Source organism: Nuphar pumila, chromosome 7 (assembly GCF_984573655.1).
Source record: "Nuphar pumila chromosome 7, dmNupPumi1.hap1.1, whole genome shotgun sequence".
Classification (NCBI taxonomy): Eukaryota; Viridiplantae; Streptophyta; class Magnoliopsida; order Nymphaeales; family Nymphaeaceae; genus Nuphar; species Nuphar pumila.
The window spans coordinates 117959642-117983438 of record NC_143255.1 but is presented as its reverse complement, the minus strand read 5'-3'; the positions used below and the strand labels follow the sequence as shown (position 1 = coordinate 117983438).

General features: G+C 38.5%; 1 protein-coding gene across 1 annotated transcript; it reads right to left on the bottom strand.

Annotated features, from left to right (window-relative positions):
* Positions 1-19956: 19956 nt before the first annotated feature.
* LOC149833134 (uncharacterized) lies at positions 19957-22723 on the bottom strand. Its single transcript, XM_090014931.1, has 2 exons — positions 22185-22723; positions 19957-21335 (listed from the first exon to the last, which is right to left on the bottom strand). The coding sequence occupies exons 1-2, from the start codon at positions 22251-22253 to the stop codon at positions 20235-20237; spliced, it is 1170 nt and encodes a 389-aa protein (XP_089871057.1). The 5' UTR covers positions 22254-22723; the 3' UTR covers positions 19957-20234.
* Between the last annotated feature and the right edge of the window lie 1074 nt (positions 22724-23797).

Below are 23797 nucleotides of genomic sequence, written 5' to 3'. Positions count from 1 at the left end.
GAGAGAGGGAGGCTACGATTAAAGGGACAGAGGGCCGAAGGAAGGTGGCCATAAGGGAGGTGGCTGTGGTGGTGGCCAACAAGGAGAACCGAGAGAGACGGGGGAGGGGACAGTGGTTGTAGGGGCAGGTGGCTGGCAACAACGACTCCTTGGCAGTGGCATCTGATGATGGAGCGGGTGGCCGGAGGGAGGGCAACATGTGTGACTGGTGGTGCGGTGGAACTCGTGTGAACAAGAGAGAGAGAGATTCATGAAGGGGGAGAAGATAGGAGGGAGATAAGAGATAAGAGGAAGAGCAAGTGAGAGTGAGTTAAAAGGGAAAGAGGCAGTGAGAGGAGAGAGAGAGGGTGCCACTTGATACCTCCCTATAGTATAAGGGATATTTTTCTCGGGAAATTGCCCTTTTACACCTCATTTTCTTCCTATTTCCTGTTTTTTTTTTTACTTTTTTGTTTTCATTTATACCCTTGACCCTATTCCATTCTTCATAAATGCCCCCTAGGCTCAAATCATTTTGATCGAGGTTCAAACCCCACATACGTACCCAACCTACTTTCGATTAAATGAGTTATCTGGATTCCCGATCGATCTGAATCTTATATGGATCATTCGTCTAGAGTCTATACCACTCTATATTCGGTTCAGACAGGATATCAAATCTACACCGTTCAGGTAGATGATGTGCACGTTTGGTGGAAGATGTGTGTGCATTGTCCAGAGTTGCAAGGGTCTGAATGTGAAGAGAGTAGCATGAAGCACCATTGAGTAGAAAATGCATAAGACGTAGTAGCAGGTGGTATGTATTGGGCTATCGATGGCATGCAGTAGTAATATGGAATGTGATGGGCAATAATATTGGCATTTGTGCAACAATGTCTGGTATCACAGACATGGTGTTCTGCATTGTGTTGGAACAACGAACTGGAGGATGTCTTTGGAGATTTGGTTAAAAAATTCTCAACTTGGGTGTGGATCTCAAAATTTTAAAAAAGAACAAAAAATAGGGTTTTTAAAGATTTTTTTAAATGGATCAAAAACTGGATCCAAATTTGAGAGTTGTGAGACCTGCTCTGCAAGTTGTGCACCATTCCTCCTTCGTTGAACATGGATCAATCACATATGGAACTCAAAATCTTTAATACGGGCTTCATCTTGCGAGTGCATATACCTTATACACAGATCTTAAAAGAAAAAATGAGCTTGATGGCGTAAGCCACTAAGGCTTGAAAAAAGTTATAAACAAGTACAATATATGAAGGTTAGGGGATTCTATACTTGAAAAAAAAATGAAAACAAAACCAAATCTCACATTGGGCTTAGGTACTCCTTTTCTATGATGATGACCAGTGTGGTGAAACTCGGATAATACTCCAGCTAGGTGCGGGCTTGGAAAGGTGGGTAAGATAGGTGATTTGGATCCTAGACTAGGCTAAGTGGGCTAAGCTAGGCTAGGTTGCTAGGTCTAATTGTGCAGCAATTTCAACAAAATATAAGTATGACTAGATCTCAAACTCTGGATGCCTAAATTGGCGAGGGGGTGGGGGATGGACCCCCATTTATAGATTTTCTGGAGGATTCAGGCACAATTCTTCCAAATCTGGGATCCATACATTCGAATTTGTCTAAGGATGACATGATGGACTTAGTAATCCTTGGATATGGTAGATCTTATCTCAGTTTTATGAGATAAGGATAGGTTTTTGGGTGGTTTCTCTCCAAATTGCTCATGTTTTTTAATTCAAAATGTCACTGACAACAAAAACTACTAATGATAATTCATGTATCATTAGGAAAAGTGTTGATGATATATCATGTATCTGACTGACTTTTAATAATAATCCACATGCCGTTAAAAGTAGTGCTAATGACATATCAAGAAAAGACCAACTGTTGACAACAAACCATGTGTCGTTAGAAAAATACTAATGACAAATAAAAGGATAGGCCAAGTACTAATGACACTTCATAGAAAATGCTAATGACACAATATGTCGTTAGAAGATGACAACTTATTTTGGTCTTAACTTTGGATCTTGGTGTTAGATCAACTTGATTTTTGGCTTGTTTGAAAGCTGAGATCCTTTAGTATAATTATTCCTTTGGTAAAAAACTTTGAAAAAGCCATTTTGATGCTCAAAAAATAAAATAAAAGTTAATTTTGTTATAAAATAAATCAATAACATAAAATCTTTAATATGTGAAATGTCAGTCAAAATTGGGGTGTATATATCATGATAAGAACATCCCACATATAGTGTTTGGTACAAACATGTGTGCATGTGGGTTAGGGTTAATTTTCTTGGGGATCACATTAGATGGTCCCAATAGTGCATAGTGGCATGGGGTCAAGGAAGCGAGTGCCTATGCATCGGTGAGTTATCTGAGTAGCATTGCTCACTAAGACATATAGCTATCAATTGGTTGCAAGGTTGGGGTCGGCAATGACCTTTTTTCATTCATGAAGTACTTGCATGTTTCTTGGGTGACTCTTTCAGGAGACCACAATGCTGACTTGGTAGCACAACATTGTTGTTGGATTTGGGTTGTTAGTTTGAAGGGGTGTGAGCATCACCTCCTCTTTGCAACTCAAATGATAACTACTTTTGCACATTCATAAAAAATATTATGGCTCTATGCATAAAGTGGTGCGCAGAGCCGTGTCTTGGGTTAGGTCACTGCACATGAGGTGGTGTGTAGGGCTAAACATTCGTCTAGGCAACTTTGTATGGGGTGATGTGCAGTGCCAATAATTATTTTGGTAGTAGCACATGGAGTGATGTGTGGGGAGTAGGGCCATTAAGTTGGTTCCTATGGAGCCACAAGAGCCCGCAAAGAAATTGCCTGTGACAACTGGTATCAGAGCAAAATGATTCATGGTGTTGCTGCCAATGACTGAGTAGCTTGTTGTGCACCCTCCTATGGTGAAACATATTGAGGCAAGTGATGTTTATTAAGTCTGCAGTGGTGAAGTGAAGGTTGTTTTTTGTCCATGTCTAGTTTTTGAATTGCTGGTTTGATGAGTTGTTGGCAATGGATGAGTAAGTACACTAGAAGCCTACATGGTGTGTGTGAAGGGGTGTTTAAAAAGTTTGTAGCATGAGAATTTAATGAGTGGAATTTGAAGAGCATCAGATCGACACTTTGCTTAGGGGACTTGACATCATGCATTGGGTCATGGGCATGTCGTTGAGGTGCAGAGGTTGTGGTGCCAACGTAGGGATTTGCATAGTGGTTGACTCTTGTGTTTGAGACTTGCACTTGATAGGATGCAGTGGAGTGCTCGAGATTGAGGGCAGACTTTGTTGGAGTTCAGTTGTTAGGTGAAGCAAACTGTGACAATCCATTCATTGCATTCAAGTAATGGTTGATGGACCTTAGGTGGGAGTGGTTGGTCATGCTTTCTCCAAAGAGTTGGTTGATGCAGTCTTGGAGTGTCCAAGGCAATGGAGGGCCAAGTGATGGAGCTCAAGAACATGATAAAGTCCCTGGTTGGCTTCTTTCTCTCTGTATAACATAGATATCCATGAGAACTTAAAGGGACAACTTAAGTCGTGGGCAGACGGGGCACCCAAGTAAGATGATATTTCCCTATGCGTTGTGGCATGGATGTGTTAGGCCTAGTAAGACGGTGCTTAAGATGAGATGAAGGCTCGAACATCTGAGTTGAATTGGGAGTTTGAGAATGTTAAGTATAAGAAAAACTGAAGTTGAGTCTAAGGAAAATTAACAAAAGATGTGAGACCCATCTTCCACATGGTTCAGACGGGATATCAAAAAGCTGGGTAGGAGAGAGCATTACAGACCAAATTTATAGTACAATTGAGTGTGCGCAGTATGGGATATAGTGGTGTTTGGCTACATGCAAACATGGTATGGGATGCGTTTATGGCATACATATATTGCAGAGTTAGGAAAGTAACTGAGGGGTGATAGAAAGTACCACAAAAGCGAGAAAGTCTTTTAGTTGCTATAACATGAGGTGTGCGTTAGGTTGACCACAACAAGAGAGTAATAACTTGTGTATGAGTTGAACAATAACACAAGTGTAAAAGTGTCGAGAACCTAGCAAGGTAGATGAGTGTAGAATGCAACAATGTGTAAGGTCAATGGATAATTACTCCTTTGGGGATAGGGTACCCCTTCAACTCAATTTTTTTTCTAAAATACAATAAGAGCAAGAGGCAAGTGTCAGTTTTGTTAGAAGGAAAGCCCTTATGTTCGGGACTTGGGGGTGGTAGTGGCTCGCAAGAGAGTGATAGATTATTATCGAAGTAACTTGATGTTCATCGTGGCATGAGACACACCATGTTGAGTTGTGATGACATCAAAGTGAAGCCAGGGAAGAATACACTATGAGATGGAAGTCTAGGTGCCCGAGAGCAGCACTAGTCGATATTTGCATGGGCACAAGGCATGCCTAAAGGTTTGGGATACCTAAAATTTTGAGGATGGTCACACGTTTTGGTAAGAAAATTGTTTTTTATTGGGAAGTAACTTGGGAGGAGGAGTAACTTGACAATAAAGTACACACAAATATGCAACATGTTGTCAAATCTTCAGTGAGGGGATTGTGTTAGTGAGAAACTTGATAGAGTTGGGGACTCTCAAGGCAAACTAAAGACAGGTTGGTTATGCTTTGAATGTTCAGAGGGTAGTGCAAAGCATATTTTTTGGTTGTCGCTCAGTTGATGACTCTCAGAGCAAACCAAAGACACCTCAATGAGTGGCGTGTATGCATACCCCATGTTGGAGATCTCTATCGAGTGACCGAGACAAGTGAAAGTCCGATGAGGGCTTGTAGAGGAAGTTTATGGGAAAACCACCTGAGACTTCATGTTGTGGTAATCAATGTGTGGGCTGCGTGTGTTGAGTGTTGGTGAAGTCGGGGCAAAAGGGGACACTCAAAGTTAAAAAGATGTTGGCCGTGCTGAAGAGAAACGTACATGCAAGAAGGGATTTATTGTTAAGGTTGGATCTTTTGGGAGCGAAACTTTGAGTTGGAGAGAAAATAACACCAAAGAGAATTGTGCAAAAAAAAAACTAACAATTTGAGTGAAGACCTTGCTCCTACTAGCGGCAACTTCAGCGATGATGTCGAAGAGTTCTGTGAGGTAGAGTGTCACAGGTCGACGTGCAATGGTAGCATGACATGCGATAGGCATCAATATCAATGTTGGTGTGGTGTGTTGTTCTGCATTATGTTGAGCCAGCGAACTAGATGATGCCTTTGAAGATTTGGTTAAGTAGCTATCAACTTGGGATAAAAACATCCTACACGTGGCATTAGGTATGTACGAGGGTGCAAGTGAGTTAGGGTTAATTCTCCCTGGAATCACATTAGGTAGTTCCAACCATACATGGTGTCACAGAGCCAAGCAATTGAATGCCTAGGTGTCAGTGAGTGATCTTGGTAGTGTTGCTTACTGGGACATATAGCTATCAACTGATCGCAAGGCTGAGGGTCAACAATGACCTTTCTTGAGTTGTGAAGTACCCGTAGGTGTACTGGGTGACACTTTCAGGAGATCGCGTTGATGCCTTGGTGGCACAATATTGTTGTTGGATGTGGGTTGTTAGTTAGTAGGGGTATGAGCGTTGCTCTCTCGTTGAAACTCGAATGATAGCTGCTTTGGCACATTCATGAAGAGTATTGTGGTGTCATGTATAAGGTGGTGCGTGAAGCTTACGCTAGGTCATTATGCATGAGGTGGTGTGTAGGGTCGAACATCCATCTAGTCCGCTGTGCATAGGGTGATGTGCAGTGTCAATGATCATTTTGGCAATCACACATAGAGTGATGTGTGGGGCTTAAGGTCATTAATTAGGCTAGCCAGGTTGGGTTCGTTAAGAATTAACCGGTGACAATAGTACTATATGGTTCAAACACTAGGTGTGGACTCAAAGCTAGTTGACTCAACTAAAAAGATGATCAACAGAATTTGTCAAACCTAGTAAGATGTTTCAGATCCTTGCTTTCTAGAATAAAAATTGATTAGGATCCACATTTATTCAAGTCTAACTGATCCTAGATCGGACCACCTGTACTTGTCATGGAACCAACCAGCAGAAGAATCAGACTTTCATTTGCAAGGATTAGAACAGACTTGCTTTACTGCTAGCTTCAGCCTTAGTGACAAATATTGCGAGATTTATGAAAATCTTGTGATAATATTGCGATAAATTGCCTGAAAGTTTAAAACGGCAATTTCTCACGAGATTTTCAAAATATCATGAGATTTATGAAAAAAACATAAATACCGTGATTTAAACACGATATTTACGTTTTAAACAGCTATTTATCATGAAAAATAATGTATTTTTTATTTTTAAATGATTTTTATCAATATTTTCTTATAAAAATATTTTTTTATATTTTACATAATTTTTAATTAATTTTTTTATTGTCGAGATTTTGCCGCAAAAAATGCGAGATTTATGGAATTTTTTCAATTTCTCATGAGTTTTTGAAAAACAAGAAATTGCAAATAAAAACGTTTGTCACTATGGCTTCAGCATGCTTGACATAGAACTTAAAGAACAACTGGGTCCTAATTGGTGCCTCAGGTTAAATGCATTGATTGACTTGGACTAATTGTTTTCAGAATTGTTCAATCCAGATAGTAGCCAGTTGGAAGACTACCAACTGAATCTGAACCCTATTAACTTAGGGCTCCAAACTGATCATATGTGTACCTATCTTGCCTGATCCATATCCAAATCCAAATTTTGTGAAGTTGATTCAAATCTGAGTCAACCAAATTAAGATGCAACCATCTAAGATTAAATTCAAATCCAAAATGTATATAGTGGTACTGTATCCAGTAAAAAAAGACCAAAATGAAAGTTTTCCTATTTTATTTTTTTTTAGAATTTCGTTACTGAAAAACAACCAAGAATACAATTTTGTGGCTATGCTCACATACAATCAAGGACGCTAAAAGTGTGCAACCACATTGCACCTGATCTGCCTTCCCTCCCAATTACCTTTTCTCCCTTTTCCATCTCAGCAGATTTTATTTTTTGTTGACGAGGAACCCTAACTGAAGCGAGGAAAACCCTGGGTAGGGCCCACGACCACCCTGCCTTATGTAGCCCCCCACCACTAAAAGCTATGGACTTACCCTTGTGCCAGCAAGGTTTGATCTGTTGCCTTCATTAAAAAGTACTTTTGGCAATAACTTAGTAAAAAAGAATTATGATCCAAACCTGGGGATTTGGAGAAAATGAGCACTCGTTAAGTAAAGAAGGTGGTATCAATGGGGGTTCCACTTGTTTGGTAGGAGCTGTTTGTGTTGGGACGTTGCAAGTTAAAAACCTAATGGTATGTTGTGTAACTGGTGGGGTCTGCCTAACCCCAGCTTGCCCATAGTGACAAATATAGCAAGATTTTCATAAATCTCGCGATAATATTGTTAGAAATTGCTTGAATTAAAATGGCAATTTCTTGCAAGATTTTGAAAATATAAATACCGTAATTTAAACATGATATTTACGTTTTAAATGGCTATTTATCATGAAAAAACTGTGTATTTTTATTTTTAAATAAATTTTATTAATATTTTCTTATAAAAAATGAATTTTATATTTTTTAAATTTATTATTTTATTACCAAGATTTTACTGAAAAAATGCGAGATTTATCAAAAAAATTCAAATTCTCGCAAGTTATTGAAAAACAAAATTTTGCCATTTTTAACGTTTGTCACTATGAGCTTGCCTTTCAAAAAAAACAAGTTATTATTCCATCCATATTAGGCATATTCTTTTTTATATTTCTAACTGAATGCTTTTGCTAACATTGTTTTAAGTGAGACATCCATCCATGTTAACTAAGAATGCATTAATTAGCTGCTAATCTTGCATTACATTTAATTGCCACTTCTGTATCTTATCCCCAGCCATTTTAAGATTTCTAGTCTTTTGATAAAAGGAATTATACCTTAAAAAAGAATGGAAAAAAAGGATAGATTTGCAAAAAGCTGCTCTAACTTATCAGCTATTACAAAAAGCTCCCTTACATTTTAGCAAATTACAAAAAGAACTTCCTAGCTTTTTGAATTTACACCCTTTTTCTTGCTATAAGGGAAACCACATCCGGAGAGAAGAGATATGTAATCAGGGATGGCAGTGGACCAGTGGAAAACAGGGTCCCGCCCCGCCTTGCAGTGTTTGAACTGTGGATGGAGGACATAAAACGATGATGGAGATGGGGATGAAGGTTAAAATCAAAACTTATGTGAAGATAGAGGCAGAGATAGACTTACGTTTCCCTTCGCCCTGCTCTGCCCCATTCTCGACCCCCGATCCCGTTAGTAAAATAACTAAAATGCCTTTAGAGATGACAGTGGACCCGAGAGAAATGGAGCCCTGCCCCCACCTCGCCCCCATTTGGATCAGTGATGGAGGACATGAAACGAGGATGGAGGTTAAAATCAGAACCTAGCAGCATAAATTTGTAAGTTATGTCTCAAAGACGAGCTTGGTCCTAAAATCAGTTAATTGACAAAGGACCTGTCAGTTGTGGGCCCTAAGGCCTGATGGAAGGCAATCATGTGCTTAATGCACAAATAGTTGTGCAATCATAGCACCTCAAGGGGAGTCAGGGTGAGTTGGGATAAAATAGGTGGTTACATGTAATAACCCAAAGTTTGGGTGGCATTTTGTTAATAGCTGATATGTTTGGCAACTTTATGAGAAATACCAAAAAAACAAAAAAGATGTCAGGGTCACATTTTTTTTCTCGGTGAATCTGCTATTTCTTGCTTAGTTATTGGCCACCATAGTGCATATGAGAGCAGGGGCTTGTGGCAGACCAAAAGAATCAAAGAGAGTAAAGTAACCCATGGTTTTAGGACCCTGTGACTCTTCGGCTCGTCTTTGAGTGACTCGTGATTAGGCCGGGTCAACTCGGTTTGTTTATTAAGTTTATATTTTATATATAATATATATTATGTTATCAATATATTAAATATAATATACATTATATGACATTTTTTATAATATTTTAATATATAATATTATTAATGCATGTATAATTATAATTTTATATATAATATACATAATATATATATATATATATATATATATATATATGCATGACTCCGCTGAGTCATTGGCAGACTCAGCTGAGTCATGCGAAAACTTGGCTGACTCGGCCGATAAATTTTTGTACTCAATCCAGTTATACTGGATTTTGAACTAGTACTTGAATGATCCAGGCCGAGTCAACCGAGTCACGGGTTGACCCAACCAGTTTTCAAACTATGAAGTAACCAAAGCAGGGCAGTGAAAGAGCAAACAATGGGGCAACACTTTTGGTGGGATGATAAATTGGGGTTAAGTGAAAAAACATAACAGGCAGCAATTGCTTGGTGCCTTGAGCAAAGGTACAATGTGGGGAAGAAGGAAAAAAAGTATAACAAGACTTTTTTTTTTTTTTTTTTGAGAAACAACTCGTGGTATGAGAATGCGTGAGCAATGAGGGTCAAAAGAGATTCAATTCAAAGCCCAATAGCCATAATCGTGCAATCGTACGACTGAACCACATACTTAATAGGTATTACAAAATAAATAACACACACCCCTAGGGCACATTTGAAAGCAAGAAGTAGGAAAAGTGATGCAAAATAAAAAAAATTAGTACTAATTTTCTAACCCTGCTGAGAGAATTTTTTCTAAAAGGTATACTTTTTGATAGGATAGGAAACATTATTTCATGGGAAAGGTGGAAGAATGTTTATTACCAAGAAAAAATTTATTTTTATACTCCCCACCATCTTACCACCACCACCACCCACCCACCCACCATTTCACCATCACCACCACCCTCTTCCTCCTCTCTCTCATTTTTTTCATATTTTTCCTCTCAGATTTTCTCATGCTACACAAATAAGTGAAAAACTATTTTTTGAAAAAAAAATCATATAAAAAATTCTCATAAGCAAAATTTTCTTTTCCTATGAAAGCTTTTCTCTTCCAAACATGCCCTTAGTAAGACTAACAAGATATGTAGGGATGTCATACCCCATATCTGACCAAATTCGACTCTATTTAGTAGGATTTGGTAAGCCAAAACTATATCCTATTATAATCTGAAGCAGATATGGTTTTGATTTTTTGCTACCTAACCTAACAAATATCCGAATTTGATGGATACCCGAATATGATTACATGTAAAAACTGGATATAGTATGAGCTTTTCAAAATCCGAATCCAAATTCGAATTTGAATCAGTTTAACCAATATTTAATTAGTCCAATCTGGTATTGCTCACATCCAATCCTAATCCAAATTGTTTACATCTCTAAAGATATGGTTGGAGCTTTTAAACACACATACGCGCGCACACATGCTTGTGGGGGTCTGTCTGTCTTTTTGAATTCTCAATGTTTTGTAGCACTCAGGAGCGTAATGCACACCTCCATCTTCTGGTGTTTGTTACTATAATCCTAATTTTAAGGGATTTCAAAAGTGAGATTCTTCTTTGTAAGATCTTACCGGGAACAGAGGATTAAGGGATGCTCCATGTATAGGCTACTCACAAAGCTTGATGCAGTAAAGAAAGGCCTTATAGATTAGAACAAAAACAACACAGGGAGGGTCCTTTCCAGCCCGCATCAAGGCAATTGAAGAGTTACTGGAGACATGCCAAAGAGGTATTGATCAGGGAGATGAGAACCAAATCAAGATGGAGCTCCATCTATGGGATGAACTTCAAACTTTGGCCAAGATGGAAGAGGAAATGTGAAAGCAAAAGTCTAGATGCCCATGGCTAAAGGAGGGAGATTGTAATACAAAATACTTCAAACGCAATGGTTAAAAAGAATATTATGAAACAAAATATTTCTCAATATAAGAAACGATGGTTCAGAAGTCAAAGGGAAGGAAAACATAAAAAAGGAGGCAATAAATTATTTCAGGGAACTTTTTAATGGAGATACAATGAATGTAGCTGCAAATAGGAGTAATGATGAGCCAGACGAGGAGAATTTGAGATTCAATGCGGAGGTTCGGGTGGAGGAGGTGCATCAAGCGATTTTTTAGTTGGATTCTGACAATGCTCCAAGCCCGGATGGATTTTCAGGCATTTTTTTCATATATATTGGGACATAGTGGGAGGAGATTTATGTAAAGCATTTATGAACTTCTTTGAAATGAAGAAAAATGTTTAAACGAGTTAATTATACTAATATAGTTATGATTCCAAAGGTTGAGGGGGATAATAAATTTTCTATTAACCTTTGCAATTTTGTGTACAGAGTGATCATCAGAATAATTGTCAATAGGATGAGAGGGCTACTGGAAAGAATCATAAGCAGTAATCAGATTACCTTCTTAAGGGGCAGATCCATTCAAGACAACATTATCTTAGTTCATGAGATGGTCGACTCAATGGCAGCAAGGAAACAAAAATGTCTTATGTTCAAAATGGATCTAGTTAAAGCATATGACAGAGTTGGGTAGCAGCATTTCATCGAGGAGACACTCAAAGCTCTTGGGTTTAATGATTGATGGGTCAATACTATCATGAAAAGCATGAAATCCCCACGGTTTGCAGGAATTGTTAATGGTGAAGCCAATAATATATATATGTTTCCCAACAGTATGAGAATCAAACAAGGGAACCCAATGTCTGTCTCGCAAAATGAACCAAGAGGAAAGAGTGGCCCGATTAATCCCCAGTCAAAGTTGAAGGATTTTAGGTGGCATCACAGCTTCGATGCGGATGGTGCTATCTTCTTTATGCAGGATAAGAAAGACTCGATCAATAGCTTCCTGTCTTTGATCAAGGCTTTTGAAAGACAATATGGTCTTCAGATAAGTAGGGAGAAAGCAGTTTTTGTCCCTTTTAATCTCTCTCATAGCAGGATCCTCCAAATTCAGCAGGTGAGTGGTTGGAAAATAGGGAAACTGCCAATTACTTACTTGGGTAGGGACTATAAAAAAACCTGTGGGAGGTTAGTTGAAAAACTCTGTGTGAAGCTGGAATTATGGCATGGTAAGATGTTGGCTATGGCGGCAAGGATAGTCCTTATGAGATTTGTTCTTAGCACGCTTCCCATCTCTCTCTTGGATGGGATGCTTTCGACTTCTGTGTGCCACCATTCAAGAAATTGAAAAGATCATCCCTAACGTTCTTGATAATAAAAACTACAAGCGCAAACCACCTCATCAATTGGGAACAAATATGTAAAACTAGCTTGGAAGGTATGTCACAATGATTATAACCCATGCATTTCTCTAGTCACAAGCAAATACTTAAAAAACAGATAGATGTGATGTGGGGCTGCAACACTAATGGAGAGATTACAATGGGCAGTTGGGGAAGGAAAGGAGACTGAATTTTGATTTTTGACCCCTGGATGGATCAGGGTCATCTCATTTTGCAGTTGCCTACAAATTCTCAGTGCATTATGTATGCTAGCCTATATCGCATTCTATTGTGGGATACCATAGACCATGATACCCAACCAAACATGAGCTTAGTGGATGCGAGGGTCAGGCTACCTCCCAAGATCATGAGGGAGGTGGAACGGCAGCAATGACACCAAGGGATGAGGGAGGTGGAAGGGCAGAGATGACACCAAGGGGCCAAGGATGATATTTAGTGGAAGGCAGCGGATGGCTTTTTAATGAGAAATGTGTGGGAACTAATTAGATCAAAAGGCCAAAAACAAAACATACTTAAGAAGGTAAGGAGCAGCAAAGCTCCCCCAAGAGGAATGGAAGCATATATATATATAACAAGGAAGGTAATCTTTGAGTTGGGTCGAGCGGATGTGGTTACTGGCTTAGTTCGAGCACACAGTTCCCACACATCTTGTAAATACCCTGTATAGTTTTGAAAGGTTTAAAGTCACATTCAATTTTTGTAAATCTGATTTTTTGTCTAAACATCTAGCGATGCTAGCTAGAGGGGGACTGCATAAATCTTGGAAAGATCAACCCCCTGGAATGACACCCTCTAATGGAAGGGTGGTTGTATAGTGACCATAGTTTTATAATTTCAATGAACTGGTAGGGGTTTGCCTAACCCCAGCTTGACTATAAAAAAAAAAGTGGAATTCTTCTTTTTGATAGTTTTTTTTACTTAAATTCACATAAAAATAGTAACTTTTTTTTATGATTGCTTGATTCTTTGATCTAAACGTTACATTTTAAAATAACATTATTATTATTAGATAGGCAAGCTGGGGTTAGGCCATCCCCCCCCCCCCCCCCCCGGGATTTGAACTTGCAACGTCCAAATACAAGGTGTGCGTGCAGTCACTGCTCCTACCAGACAAGCAGAGCCCCCTTTTTCAAATTTTTTTATCATCATCATCATCCTGCCGTATACCAACCAGATGGGTCTGGTTTTGCAAGTCTTATTTTTTCCATCGCTGTCTATTTAGAGATACAACTTTGGCCACTTTACCATCTTTCATAAGTCTTCAGTGATCTTTTTTATTTTCTAATTTTTGCAAAAAAACATGCCTTCATGACTGCCTACTGTCCATATCCATGTAACATAGCATGAAACTGCAAAGTCGATGCCAAGTAAGATACATTTACAACAACAACAACAACAACTACAACTACACCTTCATCCCAAAACAACTGGGGTCAGCGATATGAACCAAAAAAGAAATTCATTTTGGGTCTTCCACATGAATCCTTTTCCTCCAATGATTTCTATCCAATGCCATGTCCTCGGTGAGGTTCAAAGCATTCATATCCTTTCCTATCATCTCCATCCAAGTCTTCCTAGGCCTACCCCGACCTCTTTTAACTAATATATTTTTCCATTTCTCCAACCTTCTAACTGGAGCATCATTAGGCCTTCGCCGAATATGTCCAAACCACCGTAAACAATTCTCTCGCATCTTATTTTCAATGGGTGCAACACCTACCTTCTTACGTATCTCCTCGTTCTGAATCTTATCTTTTATTGTATTTCCACACATCCATCTAAGCATCCGCATCTCAGCTACACTCATTTTTTGAATATGATGTCTCTTGGCAGCCCAACATTTTGTACCATATAGTAAAGCGGGTCTAATAGTCGTCCTATAAAACTTTCCCTTCAACCGCAATGGCATTCTACGATCGCACAACACTCCAGTTGCACTTTTCCATTTCATCCACCCAACCTTTATCCTATGATTTACATCTCCATCAATTTCTCCATACTTTTGAATGATGGATCCCAAATATTTGAAATAATCATTCACCGGTATTTCTTGCTCACCAAGCTTCACTACACTCCCATCACTACTTCGTTGCTTACTAAACCGACATTCCATATATTCAATCTTACTCTTACTCAACTTAAAACCTCTAGCTTCCAATGTCTGTCTCCATAATTCTAACTTAGCATTAACCCCAGCTCTAGACTCATCAATCAAAACAATATCATCAGCAAACAACATACACCACGGTACATTTTCTTGAATTGATCTCGTAAGCTCATCCATCACTATCGCAAATAGGAAAGGGCTTAAAGCAGATCCTTGATGTAACCCAACCGTTATCGGAAAATTGGTTGTCACCCCTCCACAAGTGCGGACATTGGTTACTACTCCTTCATACATATCTTTAATTATACTAATGTACTTGAGAGAAACACCTTTCTTCATCATTATCCACCAGAGAACGTCCCTAGGTACTCTATCGTATGCCTTCTCTAAATCAATAAAAACCATATGCAAATCTTTGTTCCTCTCTCTATATCTTTCAATAAGTTGTCTAAGAAGATGTATAGCTTCCATAGTTGATCTTCCAGGCATAAAACCAAATTGATTCTCCGATATCATGACAATCTTTCTCAACCTAGACTCAATCACCCTCTCCCAAAGTTTCATAGTATGACTCATGAGTTTTATACCACGATAGTTTGTGCAATCTTGTATATCACCCTTATTCTTATATAAAGGCACCAAAGTACTCTTCCTTCACTCATTAGACATCTTATTTGTTCGCCAAATCAAGTTAAAAAGATTTGTCAACCATTCTAAACCTTTCTCTCTCAAGCATTTCCAAGCCTCGATAGGTATACCATCTGGGCCAACTGCCCTTCTTGATTTCATTTTCTTCAAAGCCTCTACAATTTCTTTCTTTTGAATCTTGCGCATGAAGTCACGATTTATCTCATGAAAAGGAATGAAGAAGTCTCCAAGATCTTGAGCATGACTATCATTAAATAGCTTATCAAAATAATCTTTCCATCTCTCCTTAATCTCCTCATCTTTGACTAAAACCCTTTGTGTTTCATCTTTGATATATCTAACCATACCCAAATCCTTCGATTTCCTATCTCTCATCTTTGCAAGCCTATAAATATCCTTCTCGCCTTCTTTGGTATCCAACTTGTCATAAACCTCCTTATATACTTTAGCCCTCGCGTTTCAAACAACTTTTTTAGCTTCCTTCTTTGCTATCATATACTTCTCCAAATTCTCATTATCACGACTCTTACTTAGATTTCTATAACACTCTCTTTTAACTTTAATAGCTAATTTGACATCCTCGTTCCACCATGATGTATTCTTACCTAGTGGTGCACCACCTTTAGACTCACCCAATACCTCCTTAGCCACTTTTCTCATGCCACCCGCTATCTTATTCCACATTGATTCTGAATCCTCCTCGAGACACCAATCAGCTTCCTTAACTACCTGCTCTACAAACATTCCTTGTTTAGCTCCTTTCAGTGACCACCACTTAATTCTAGGATCTATCCTATATCTATCCCTTTTGCGGCATTGTCTAATTCTAAGATCTAAAATTAAGACTCTATGTTGTGTAGCTACACTTTCTCCCGGTATAACCTTACAATCGATGCAACAACCCCTATCTCTCTTTCTAAGTAGGAAAAAATCTATCTGACTCGTATTAACCCCACTTTTAAATGTTACTAGGTGAGACTCCCTCTTCCTAAACCAAGTGTTTGCTAAGAACATATCATAGGACAAACAAAAATCTAAAATCCTTTCTCCACTTTCATTTCTTTCTCCTATACTATAGCCTCCATGGATACTCTCAAATCCATCCCTACTAATGCCTACATGTCCATTAAGGTCACCGCCGATGAAAAGCTTTTCTCCATAAGATATCCCTTGTGCTACTCCATCTAAATCTTCTCAAAATTGATGCTTAATGGAATCATCTAAACCTACTTGAGGTGCATAAACACTAATAATATTAATAATATCCGTACCTAATATTAATTTAATAAGTAAAATTCTATCATCCTTCCTACGGACCTCAACTACATTATCTATAAACTGACGACTCATAACAATCCCTACTCCATTCCTATTCCTATTTATTCCTGTATACCAAATCTTATATCCCCAAGGTTCTATCACTTTAGCTTTCTCACCTACCCATTTGGTCTCTTGAAGACATAAAATATCAATCTTTCTCCTATACATAACATCTACTAACTCTACCAACTTACCAGTTAAAGACCCTATGTTCCAAGTGGCTAACCTAATTTTATGATCTTGGACTAACTTCTTTACCCTCACCCGTCCAACAAAGTGAGGGAACCCTTGCCTATTTGACACCACACCCGAGCGCCGGTGTGACGCGTCGCTTCTGAGCGACGACCTAGCAACCCTTGCCCATTTATCACTGCCTCCGGGCCTAGAGAGTATAGCGCGTCGCTCAGTAGGGAACGCCCCAACGAAATTCTCATATTGGTTCATTTAAAAATATGAAATTGGACGATTCTAAGCAATTGCTTTGTTAAGCTATAGATGGATCAGTTTTAACTGGTTACATTAGTATATATGCTTTATGCACAACAGAATCTGATTCCAGTGGATAATCTAAGATTCGTTAGCATTTCTCCTCTGAATTATGCACAGCAGAAAGCTGATTTCGTGAAATCCAAACATCATTCTGAACCATCCTACCAATATTCCACAAACAAAACAGGAACGAGCTTCCTGACAAGGATCTAGGAATCTCCTCTCATTTGTGAAGCATATATTCTGTATTTTATGTAATTAAGTCAAAAAAAAAAGAACAATCTCACTCTCCTTGGAGGTGATTTCAATTTCGCAAGGGTAACTTTTTTTTCTTCTTTTCTCGACAGAGAAAGCTGGGGTTAGGCAGACCCCTACCAGTTATGCAACTATACCATTGGGATTTGAACTTGCAACGTCCCAATACAAGGTGACGTGCATTAACTGCTCCTACCATGCAAGCGGAGCCGTTGGTTCCACAAGGGTAATTTGCATATAGGCGCCTAACTTATAGCAAATTTACGTGTAGACGACCACAGTTTTCAAATATTTAAGATCAACAGCGATGTTTAAAAAAAAAAGTGCTCAAATGACTGCTTGATTTACTTTTCATATCACCTAACTCTAGATTATTTTTTAAGATGATATTTTTAACCCTTTTCTTTTTTTAAATTATTGAAGGTCACTTTGGTAGCTTCTCATTTTTTGTAACTACAATAAAGGGTAAATAAGTAATTTCAAAGGTAAAAAAAAAAAGAGAGAAGATGTCATCTGAACATTTTCTTAAATATGGTAGGTGTTTATCTTAAATATTTGAAAAGAGAGGCAGCTCGACATAAATTCACCGTACACTAGGCACCTATATGTAAATTACCCATTCTACAAACAAAAAATCAGTTTGTTACTTTACATTCTTCATATATTAAGAGGCAAGTTCTGCATCATTCACTAGCATAACAAAGTAAGCTGTTAATACAAATACAGAAACCCATTTATAGTCATTTTTGTACATTCAATCTACTTAATTGTTCTATACACTACAAAATTATTATTCACTTCAAACTGACACCAATGCAAAAAGAAGAAATGGAGTCTGTTTTGAATTGATTGAACTAGACATCAAAACATGGTCCATTTTGAGGTCCTCTCGAGAAGGAGCCACAGCCATTCTTCCCTTGCTCTCAAGATTTTCAAACATGAAAGTAGGGAGTTATAGTGTGACATAAACCTTCATACTGTAAAGAGGTATAATCCTTGGTGTATTTCAAATTCCATGTTGGGGCCTGGATAGAGACTAAACCATAAATCAGATTGCAATGCTGTAGCAGCAAGCAAAAATAAATGTAACAGGATCAAGAATCTTCTCAGTTAATCACAACATTCAATCATTCCAAATTTCTGATTCATGATATGCTTCAGAGGGTCAACCACACAGAAAAAGCTCATCATTAAGGTAGGGCTTGCAGAGGGTTAGGTGGTAACTGGCCTAGATCAATTGGGTTGAGCAAAGGCTGTGGTGGCCCATGATCCAGCATAGGGGCCTTTCGACGCTTATCTAGTGAGTGATATAGAATGTTCAGAGTTCAGATCATGGTTACAGGAAGCACGCTTCCAAGTACATAAAATTTTGACACATGCACTCTCATTAACAAATGACATGACTAAGAAATTGTGATTCATATAGAAGAGAACCACATTTAATCACATAAGTGAATTGGGAGATAGATTATAAATTGACACCCATTTTTCAATTTTTTTTTACATAAAAAGGATATTTTGCGTTAAAATAAAAGGTATTTTAGTTAATTCATTTAAAAGATTCAGACAAGGTAGAAGTGTTCAAAATTTATTTCTATAAGAGTGACTTATTGACTACTTCTTGGATATTAATAAATATTAATGAGCAATTATTTTTGCTTGTATTTAAGACAATCAAGCCATATTTATAACTAGCAGACACATAAGAAACCAAGTCTATACTATGATTATAAAGATTTATTTCATGTGAGCTAAGAGTTTAATTAGGCAACCATTGTAATAGTACTATTTATAGTAGAACAATTATAATTTTTTTTATTTCTAAAAATCTAAAAAACCTTCCTCATTCACTTTTTAAACATTTTCTAGTCATTTCTTGCTTCGTGATTCATGTAGAACTAAAATGCCTTAGTTTCACGCTTCCATTTCCCCTATCATTTCTCAACTCCATATCTCCCTTTCATAACACCTATAATAAAACCCTAACAGAAGTCTGTCAAAATAATAGTCATAGTTACCAAGTATGATGATCTTAAAGATAACCAAGAGACTATGAAGTGAACATTTCATTCTGCATGACAATCTGGAGGAAGCTCAGATCATGCATGTAACAACAGTCGATGGGCATCATCCAAGTCTATGACTAGATTCTTCATGCCAGTCCAATTTCTGCCAAGACAAAAGTTGTACTACGACAAGTTACTTCTAGGACTTGATTGGACTCTTAAATATAGACCTTGAAGCAAATCTAGAATTTCAAAATGAATAACTATACATTCGAATCCCCTCTTTTAGAAAAGTTTGAAAATCGATACATAAATTGAATCCGGCCAGTATCACAAGAAACTTGACAAAGCAAAAAGCAGTTCAGATACCCCCAGAGCTAAATGACCACAGCAACTTAACATAGACTCAAAATATAGGCCCCGATAGGAAAACTAATAGTTTACAACATCAGTATAAACTCGAAGACAAATTCTATATACAAAACACAGAATTAATTACTTAAATCTTTGCAAATGGTAATGCAGAATCTTTAAACAATTCTTCAGTCTACAACTCTGATTGAATTATGACAAAGATATACAATGAACATCAGATCAGGAGACCTCCTGCAAGAGGCTGCACAAAAGAACAAGACCATTCAAACATCAAAGCTCTCTACGAATCCGAAATAATGAACAGCTAAGGAAGATGAAAACAAATTAGTGCACTGCACGTTCACTGAAAAATGCTGATTTTCCAACTTTTCTTCATGAATAAATATAAACAATAAAAGAAATCACAACCGAGAGTACGAGCCAATTAAAATGTAAATACAAAACTCAAAAGACAAGGAACCAAGAGGTGTTGTAACAACAGATATGTAATTTGCCTATGATAAAACAAAAACTGAGCACAAGACAGGCTCATATCACTCTCACATTCATCTTGATCAGGGTATCATGTCATGCCAAGAAGAGTAGTAACCTCCAATAAAATGGCTGTCATCCAAGGGTACTCATTACAAGTGGTATTCTACAAAGCAGGCAAATACAAGTGTTCAACCAATAGAAAATTTTCACTTTTACAAGTCCAATTGAAACCATCCGCCTTCATGAACTTCTCTCCAAAGAATCATCCAAGTTCACTTGGGTCAACATTCCAGCATTAGATTCAAGAATCTTGTGTACAAACCCTCTTGCACAAGCAACAAGCAATGCTGAAAAGTAAAGCCAAAACCACTGATATCCCATTTGGAACACTAGCCACTCTCTCGTAAGCAATTATCAGGCAAAAGAAACTTGTACTTGACTGCATTCTCTATGACATAATATGGAAGATGAACTGCTGAATACGAACTTTGTATAGGTCCCAGCTTCCCAATAATTTCCTTGAATGTGTATTCCTCTGGCAGCATGTCAAATAAGTCCGCTCCTTTGCAGATGACATCCTGGATTCTTGAAGGGTTTAAGTAGTGTGAAAATCTAACTCGATCGACATGACTATATGCCTTCATTTTAAATATAAACTCACTGATATGACGGAAACAAAAGCTACAATGCCATCCTGAATCCGCCAACATATAATCCGTCTGGCGATAGTGTGCATACCTTGTCTTACCAGCTTTGTACCTATGTACCGAGGCACGCCAGCTTTTATAATCAACTAGGAACTCAAAAGAGTATAAATAATTCCGAAGCTGGAGGTGCAGGACGGGGGGAATTTCATCACACCATCTTAGAAGATTAATTGTGTGTCTACTCGGGATCTCATCAACATCAGACATTATCAGAAGATCATCATCCATTATACCTGCAATCCTGAGAAGATGATCCAGTGCAACTCGTTGATATGCTTCTTCAACAAAAGGATTTTCTCCCCTTCGGAATCTTCCACCAATGGTTCCATACGTCAGTCTGGATTCTACAAATTTGAACTGATCTCGATTGTTTTGAAACACCAAAGGCTTGGGTATTCCTGTGAAGGTAGAATTTGATTCAAGGAGAACAAAGTGCGATATATAAGGATATAGCTCCTTCCATCTGATGGTAAGCATGTCCACTTCATTGCTGAAAAGCACTGCATCAAAAACACGCCTCGGTGCCTCACGGATCCCCCATCCATGAAGCTTGCAGAGGTGCTCCATGGATGCATTCTCAATATAATAATGAGGGATAGTGTTAAATGGTTTCGGAGGAGATTCCCATATAGGCCGTAGGAAATATGTGATCTTCTGCCCATGCAAGTAAATGACAAGCACAAATAGCGGAACGCCAACAAACAGAAGGAGAAATGCTTTCAAATCCAATCCTCTGAAAATACATTTCAACCTTGACAAACTCTTAGCTGCTCGTGACGCCTCCTGCCAATTAGAATCAGATAATGTCAGATGCTGAACAAAAAGCTTGACCAACAAACAGTAGTCATCTTCCTAATAACCTAGAGCGCAAACTTTTGAAAGTCTCATACTCTTATCCATCAACCTACTCAATTCTGTATCTGTAAAAGCAGTCAAAATAACAATAAAACTAGTCTGCATTCTGAAACCTAAAAAGGGAATTCTAAGGTACAAAGTCACAATGTCCAATACACACACATAAGCCTTCTAAAATTAATTCCAGATTTCCTAATAACTGCAAGCATATATCAAACCAATGATTCGAATGTTCTAAAAGTGAAATATTTTTCAAAAATTCTAATTTATAAAAATAAAAAAATAAAATCAAGAACAGCTCATTATACCAGGATTCACATCCAAAGCAAAAAAACAAACCTCCAAAAAAGGAAAAGCATAGATTCTTTTTTTTTTTTTTTGTAATTTTATTTAGGCTTTTCTTTGGAAGATCCCTTAACATAATACGCCTCTGTAAAGGATGGAGGATCCAAGAACATCCCAACAACGTCCTTGTACAATAACAAAACCAAACAAAGAAAACATTGCCCTCCCTAAAGGAAGATTACCCAATACCACACTATTTTCAAAACCTCACCCCCACCCAGCCCTCTTCCAAAAACAGAAACAAAAGAAAAGAAAGAGAAAAGGGAAGAACGAAAGGATTAGAGTAGACTTTCCTCACAAGCATCACTAAAACAAAAACATCCAAGAACAATTTACAAGACCAAGGTGAACCCATTAAGAATGCCAACAAAACACACGTTAAAAACAGAAGAATAAGAAGAAGAAAGTCGAGAAAGAGCAACAAAAACCGACCTCCCCGCAAACGTCCTCGCAGATATGATCCGTCTTCTTGCAGGAGTAATATCCACCCTCAGGCATCATGCACCCCACCCCAAAATCTCCACACCCCACAACCCCAAAACACTCGAAACCCAAATCAGAAAAGATGAGAAATGGCTCGGATGGTGATCCCCTAAACCACCATCTACACCCTCTCTCTAGAGAAGATGGGTGGTTTGACTCGACTCAACCATTCACAGACCCTTCAGACAACCAGAAATCCGCGGAGGGAGATCGAAGGCGTCTCACAGAAATCGGGTGTTGGAATCGTAGAAATCCCACAATCCCCCCTCCCCCGATTCCCTCGGCCCTCTCCCTCTATCTAATTTCTCTTTCCCTCTCTAACGTTAACAGACAATGCCTGCCGTTTCTCTCTCTTAAAATAGGGAAAAGGGAGAATTACAAAAACACAATAAGGAGCCAAACGGCTAAAAAAGGCTTCACAAGGGCCAAGTCTGGGGGGATGTGTGTTGCCCCAAACCAACTCCTCAAGGGTTGGCGTTGTGTTGTAAATGTGGTGGCAGTTGTTCTGATCCTTGGTCACAAACTGTGGATTTAAATAGCCTCACTCCCTACCCCATATGTTTTTTTTTCATCATCCATTCTTTGACAACCCATTGTTTCTATTCACAAGGTGTGCTTTTGCACCTGTCTCCTAAATGACTCTCCTACCCTTCTCCCCACTTTTTTCTTTCCGACCACACTCTAGGACCATATTGATAAAGACACGCGTACAATTTCATGCGTGACACGTATTTTTAAATTGGTAACTGATCAAAATTCGTTTTTTTGATATGTAAATATTTTTTTTTTAATATAATTTAAAAGTATTAAAGTAATGTCCATAGGTGTTGGGACCGAGTAAGTGTGTTCAGCTTCGCGGCCCCAGAGACACAATGTCCATGTGACATATTTGCTAGGTGAACCGATGTTCGAGCATAGTTTCATTGAGTTTGTGTTTCGGCATCTCAAATTTGTATTTAGATTCATGAGTATCTACTGAAAAGCCAACTTCAAATCTTCATTTCAGGGTGGATTTGAGATTCAACATTTGTTTTACTTCCGAGAACCATAGCGTTGCCTTCATGTATATCCAATACAAGCATTTTAAGATCTGAGGTATTCAAATGCGTCCTGATTATTTGATGGAGCCATGAGGCCTTTGGTTGAGCCATGTAGTTGCTGATGATAGGGGGGGCGTTTGATTGTGTAAAACCTGTTTGGACACTGTTGGTCAGAAACAGAGGTGTATTAGACGAGTCGAGTTTTTGTTCCAGGCACTCTATTTCTCGTTTTTTTTTTTTTTTGCCTCAAGTGTTCGAGACACCACTGCTCTAGGGGCAGGGGTGGAACACCACTGTCCCACTAGAGAAACAGGACTCTGTGTTCTAGGCATCCCACACGTCTGATGTTTGTGTCGTGTGCGTGAGGCACATAAAGCAGCAACCCGCAGAGCCCAAGGAGGGTTGGCATAGTGGGGTGGGGCCTTGGCTGCTAGATGGGCAGTCAATGTTCGATTCTCATGAGTGTCACCCTTCTGCACAAGCCAATGCGTAGCATATGTCCCATGGATAGGGGGAGTTTTA